Below are 6,710 nucleotides of genomic sequence, written 5' to 3' on the forward strand. Positions count from 1 at the left end.
CCAGCTACTCTTTCATAATTAAAACAACTGGAGACAGTGTACAAGCTGATATGTAGGTCTGATTATATTTTATTAAATTGGGATCGCACCACAGTGTTTTTGTCACTTCCTGTTCAGTCTGGCGGCTGGAATCGGATGGAAACTGTCCGACTTTCACGCAGCTTTCTGTCCCCGCCCCCGCTGCTGCCGCCTGCTCTCCTCCACTTTACAGGCGAGGCGCAGTTCATCTCGAACGAGCCTATTTTCATGCTTATTATTTATAGACTCTATCGCCACCTGGTGGTGGAGATCAGGAAACACATTCTCAATATAACACATGTAATATACATGGATTCTGGTGCCATCTGGTGGTGGAGATAAGACAGCACATTGTCAATATAATATCAATAAAATATTGATTTGACCACCATCTGGTGGTGGAGATTAGACGGCACACTGTTGATATATTACATATTGTATATAGATTTAGGCGCCATCTGGTGGTGGAGATAAGGCCGCACATTCTCATTATGAAACATGTTATATATAGATTCTGGCGCCATCTGGCCATTTAATGATAATACTGTGTTTGACCCCCTTTCGCCTTCAGAACTGCCTTAATTCTACGTGGCATTGGCAACGAGTACACTGGGCCAGTCGTTCAACAAGGTAACTGGAACAGAAGTTGGCGGGTCCGCAAACAAAACAGGCAGGAGACGGTCGATCTAGGTTCATGTTTTTATCTTAAATGGTTTAACTTATTATATTTCATCCATTAGAACTTGTGCAAGGCCGCCGTTGGGAATCTGGATTCAGTCCGCTCAGACGAGGGACATGTATTCCTCAAAACCTTCACTCAGTGGTCTTTAGGAGCAGCATACAGTTGTCATGAGCCTAGAGAGCCCTCTCGCGCCCAAAGACTGTAGTGTTTTTAGTATGAATTTACATTTAATAACATGTTAAATTATGACACACTTATTATAAATGCAGAAAAATCCTAAAATGCACACTCTATACTTTAAAATCTTTTTCACAAACACTCTAAAATATATCAATCTAAAAAGCCATAGCCTGATAGCTGAATATTCTGTAAACGTTTTAAAGTTCGAACCATGTCGGTATGTGAAAGTATGAACGCGCGGAAGATTTTGGGAGCAGAAGAAGATTTGAAGAATTTGAAGCTTGCTCTCCTTGACTTTAATGTTAAAATAAAATGTTTAATAGCTTCATATTTGAAAAAGTATAAATAGTATAAATATAGTTGAAGAGGTCCCATCATCTGCTGAAAGAGCAGATGATTTGAAAAGTTGAATGGTTTAATTAGCTGAAAGTCTGCAGAAGTAAGAGAGATAAAATAGTGGAAGACACAGGATTCAACGAGCTACTCCATCTGCCACATTACAAAACCCCCTTCCAGTTTTTTTTTTTTAATGACACAATCTTGATTGGATCTTGAGGTAGGATAAACATCGGCCTTGTCAATAGTTTATCCAATTTGTGTGCAAGGCATAATGTTGCCTATTTTTTTTTTTACAGTTAAAATAAAATGAAAAAGGCACTGCTTTGGACATTGTTTACTTCATTAATGGATCAATTGAAGGTAGGAGTAGCATTTGGTTTGGTTTGGTTTGGTTTGGTTCAGATTTTTCTTTGGGGGGTGTTTCGGCCTTTATTTTTCACAGGACAGCTTAGAACATGAAAGGGGAGAGAGAGGGAAGGACATGCAGCAAAAGGCCGCATGTTGGAGTCAAAACCCGGCCCGCTGCGCCAAGGAGCAAACCTCCACATATGGATGCCCGCTCTACCAACTGGGCTACCCGGGCGCACATTTGGCAGAATCCTAACCCTTGTGTTGTCCTTGGATCAAATTGACCCGTTTTCAGTTTGAAGAAAAACAAATTCACAAAAAATGGGCCATCAAAATAGGCGCTGAAATGTCAACTTTAAAAATGTCAGAAAACTTGTATTTGACATTTTTTAATTTTAAATTTTTTTTTTTAATGGTTGACTGGAAGACAACACAAGGGTTAACCGGTGGGTTCGGTATTCAGCAGAAGCCCAGGAATCTGGGTTTGGAGCATCCCTAATTAGTAGAGTGTCCTTTAAGGCTTGCAAACGACGGTGGCTCCCATAACTCATAACTCTTTATTTACTTTATTTTCAGACGACATTTCATGCTTGAGTTTTTTTCCTCTTAAATTCTTATTTTAGTTTGATATTTACTAACTTGTGTTTGATTTTATTGACACAAATCTGATTCCATAATTATAGGCTGTCTTGTTTATTTGACATCCTACATCATTTTAATCTTATCATTATTTGAAGAAAAAAGGGTAACTCAATCCCAACAAACTACTAAATAATTTTAAAACAAAATGAACAGTGTAAAACACAAGGTCAAATGTTGTGAGACCAAATTCCCATCAAACACTCCTGAAATCCTGTCAACTATAGTTCTGTGGTTCCCAAAGTGGGGTCTGGGGATCCAAAGGAGTCCCTGAGGGGGTCCATGGTGTCCCAAGCAAAAGGGAGAATGACTATTTTTGCTATAATTCAATCCGTTAGTTGGCCTGGCCTAATGAGTGTCATAGTGCCTAATGAACATTTAATATTCCACCATGTGCTTCAACATTTATTGTGTGAGAAATTGATTTTGTTATGAACAGTTGAGACATACACACGATGTGAGCTTCAAAGCCCCCCCCCCCCTAAAATGTATTAATAGCATTTTGTTATGAGGATAACTTACAAAATGACTAAATTAAAACTCTGTTTTGATACACAAAAGTTATCTTTAACCTTGAACAAAACTAAACGCATGTTTGGAACTTATACTACAAATACAGATGTTAAATTAGTAATTGATAATTAAACAAACAAAGAGTCTATGAAATTACATTTCTGGGGGTTGTACTTGAATACAAACTGTGCTGGAAGCCCTCATTAAATATGTGTGCATGAAGATGGCCAGCAGTATTAGTATACTTAAAACAACAAGATACAAATTGACTCAAAATACATTACATACTCCGTAGTGCACACTTTTTACCATATTTGTTATATTGTGTGGGAGTTTGGAAAATATTTAGAAAAGTGACTTACAAAATATTTGCACATTGCAAAAATGAGCACTCACGATAATAAATCACACACGAGCACAATAATCATCTATTTTTTAATTCACATTTGTTGAAATTTAGGGACACTGTTACATTCAAAACTGCACAATTTAGTTTTAAAATTAAAGAAAATAATTTACCATGTAACATACGCGCAATGTTGAAGGAAAGCGCCGGGGGATATCATCTAAGAGGAATTACTGTTAAAAGCATGTGTTTCTGGGGTGAGATTATGGGATGGATTGAACAATGACATCAGAAAGAGCCACAATATCATTTAGATTAAAAAGTGATTATAAAAATCGTCACTGGACCAATTCTGATTGTTTGTGTTTGTTAGTATAGTGAATACAACTAGATACATATTGACCCAAAATACATTACATGCTCTGTTACACGCACAGATTGCTTCCACCGGGTCCTTCTTAAACTAATCTTTATATTATATATGTAGATATATATACATTTATCAGTTTTTCATGGTTTTTGGTAATTGACGATTGTTTGTGCTTCATTCAGTGGTTTTAATTTTTAGTTTTCACTGTTGTTGTCTTGCAACACTGTTGATTGTTTGAGATAAATAAATGAAATGAAACAAGCTAAATGATTAAATACATATCACGTATTCTAGAAGCATATTTTGTAGCTTTGCAATATATGGTTTGCTAAATGTGCCTTTTAAGATTTACAGTTTTGCAGCAGGAATCTTCTTCAAAAATCTAACAATCACTCCTTTGATTTGAGGCAGACTCAGGCCGTAAACTAGCGGGTTATTAATGGGGGGGATCATCAAATACTCTAAAGATAAAACAACTGTGATGATAGGATTCATTTTATCAGCCTCAAATCGAGTCAATGACATCTCACAGAAGACAGAGAGAGAATAGGTGATGAATGTGATGATGTGAGGCAGGCAGGTCTGGAACGCCTTTCCTCTGAATTCAGACGAGCTTCTCCTGCAAACAAGCAGAATACGGAGATAGGTGTACAGGACAAAGAAGAGGAGGATAAAGATGGTTGTGACCAAAAGAGACTGACCTAATATGCTGTTCAGAGTTGTGTCCACACAGGAGAGCTGGACCACAGGCCAGTTGGAACAGAACAGCCTATTCAGTTTATCGCCACACAGCGGTAAACGGACAGTAAGATAGAGCATGAAACCCACAACAAATACAGGGTAGAGCACGGCAAACATCACAAGATGTGTTACCATCTTAAATGTCATTTTACTGTGATAGTGTAAAGGCTGGCAAATGGCAACAAATCTATCATAGGCCATGATGCTGAGGAAAGTCATCTCACATGATACATAGGTATAAATTATATATATCTGAATGAAACATAATGGACGTGAGATTAAATGAGTGTCAGACAGAAGGTCCATCAGAAACCTGGGGAAGAAGCCGGCTGAGCCGTACAGAGAGTTTAAAGACAGACAGGTGATAAAAATATACATGGGCTGATGCAGAGACTTCTCCAGATAGACTGTCAGAATAATGACAACGTTAGCAGAGACAATAGTCATGTAGAGCAACAGACACAGACTGAAGAATAGATATCTGAAGGGCCCAAAGTCTGCAAACAGAGTGAACCGAAAATACAAAGGATTCAGACTGTTGTTGCTCTTCATGTCTGCACAACAGCAGAGCTGGAAAAAGAGGAGTGAGAACAGATGGAGATACAGTAAATGATATTAAAATGTTCACAGCAAAATGTCCTATTTTAACAGTAGACTCAACACTTAGAATAAACCTGCATTCATGTAAGTTGCATAAAGTGCACATTTCTAACAATTTTGATAGTTCAAAAATACAAAACATGGACATGGAAGAAAAAGGTCAGTGTCACATGAACTAAATGCACAAGCAACCTCACATGTTTCATTGAACAATATTAGAGTTGAATGAATGAAAAAGAGATGTCTCCAAGTTAACAAGGCTCATACAAGACAGACATTCATAAGGATCTCTTCCACAAGTGATATGTGATATATTTACAATTACATTCAAACTTTTGGGAAAAGCTTTTAGCGTAGTGAAGTCCTCCACTTTTGTGTCTTATAACAGCTGATATAATCATCTGAAACAATATACTGTATGTAGTGTTCATATGTGTGCTGTGGTCTGTCCAGCAGGTAAAAGACATTCAGAAATAGTCTTTGCATCAGTGTCTCTGAACATTTAGAATAATACACAGCACCCTCCCCTGACTACAGCAGACTGAGGCAGCAGCTGAACTGTTATCCTGTTTTAATGTCACACTGAGACCAGCAACCTGTCCACATAGGGTCCAGAGGGAGGGACGCAAAACAAACCCAAATCAGGTGGGACACACAATGAGACAGATCTGGCAAATAGATAGATAGATAGATAGATAGATAGATAGATAGATAGATAGATATTGATTCCAATAAAATGGGAAATTATAGTGTTGCAAAATCAGTCACACAGCACATAATTTAAATATAATGAAATACTAGGCCACGATATGCTGAAATGAGCTGAGTAATTGTGTCCCTGTAAGAGTTCATCAGTTTAGCACTGTGTTAATGTTATGCACTAATTTTACTTGCAGAGGCCAATGTAGTTCTATCTGCTTCTATGTGGTTCTATGGGGGGGGGTCTGAAGGTTCGGCATGGTCATGGCCAACAGGGACCAGAGTTAAGCTGTGTTTCTTACATAAAATGCACAGAAGTTGCAAGTCAATCATCTCCTCCTTATTCAACGCTGCAGCCCAGGGGGGAGCATTACAACGCAATATACATACACTTGGTTAAAGGGACTATATGTAACATTTTAATGTTTCTGATGCTGTCATTTTTCAAACAATGGTCTTCAATGACCTGTAACCGCAAATGAGACTAAATGTTAAAAGAATATATACTTTTTATTAAGCCCTGTGCCTGGGTTCCTTATTTCCTGTAAAGTGACAGAATGATTAGCGGCAGGTAGACGGTGCTACACTCACACATTCTGGTGGGTCACAGATTTCATCATTACACCTGAGAAGCCTGTGTAAGTGTATACAGCCTTTTGAGGCAGGTAAAATGAAGCAGGAGGGGGAGCATTTCTTTATGTAGGCCTATAATTGTATTTTAATGTTGTTTCAGAAGTTATCTGCTGCAGTTATGGCTGATACCGGGGCAGGGCCATCACACAAAAGAAGGACATTAAACTGAGAACCAAAAGCTTAAAGGGAAAGTGAAAGACAACGGGCAATAACACGCATAACCTTCGGTCGGACAGATGGAGACAATCATGGGATTGTAAAGGATTTAAAAACAAACTGTTAAAATTAAAGCAGAGATTTGATTGACACAATGTATAGTGTAGCTCTATTACCTACAATCTTAAAGCCAACTAGAATAACAACTGTAGTGCAACTTTAATTGATAACATCTTAACAATGAAATTGGAAAAAGAGTACTAAGTGGTTATAATGATACAAGTGACCATCCTGCAGCCCTGCAAAATATGTCAAAGTAAAATACACAGAGAAATTTAAAAATTGCTAAGTTGATTTATTAAAAAAACGCATGATACTTTAGAGGCCCTTAACCTTGGTGTTGTCTTCTTCTACAACACAAGAAATTACAATATTGGGGGGGGGGG

At 37.8% G+C, this 6,710-nt stretch overlaps 1 protein-coding gene and 1 long non-coding RNA gene across 2 annotated transcripts in view; both read right to left on the reverse strand.

Annotated features, from left to right (window-relative positions):
- Positions 1-6,710, reverse strand: part of LOC117952773 — a 21,176-nt gene that overhangs the window by 9,811 nt on the left and 4,655 nt on the right. The gene's annotated exons all lie outside the window — the stretch shown is intronic.
- Positions 3,739-4,728, reverse strand: LOC117952749 (olfactory receptor 56A5-like). Its single transcript, XM_034885274.1, has one exon. It carries the CDS (start codon positions 4,726-4,728, stop codon positions 3,784-3,786), a length of 945 nt encoding a protein of 314 aa, XP_034741165.1. The 3' UTR covers positions 3,739-3,783.

Source organism: Etheostoma cragini, chromosome 11, assembly GCF_013103735.1.
Source record: "Etheostoma cragini isolate CJK2018 chromosome 11, CSU_Ecrag_1.0, whole genome shotgun sequence".
NCBI lineage: Eukaryota > Metazoa > Chordata > Actinopteri > Perciformes > Percidae > Etheostoma > Etheostoma cragini.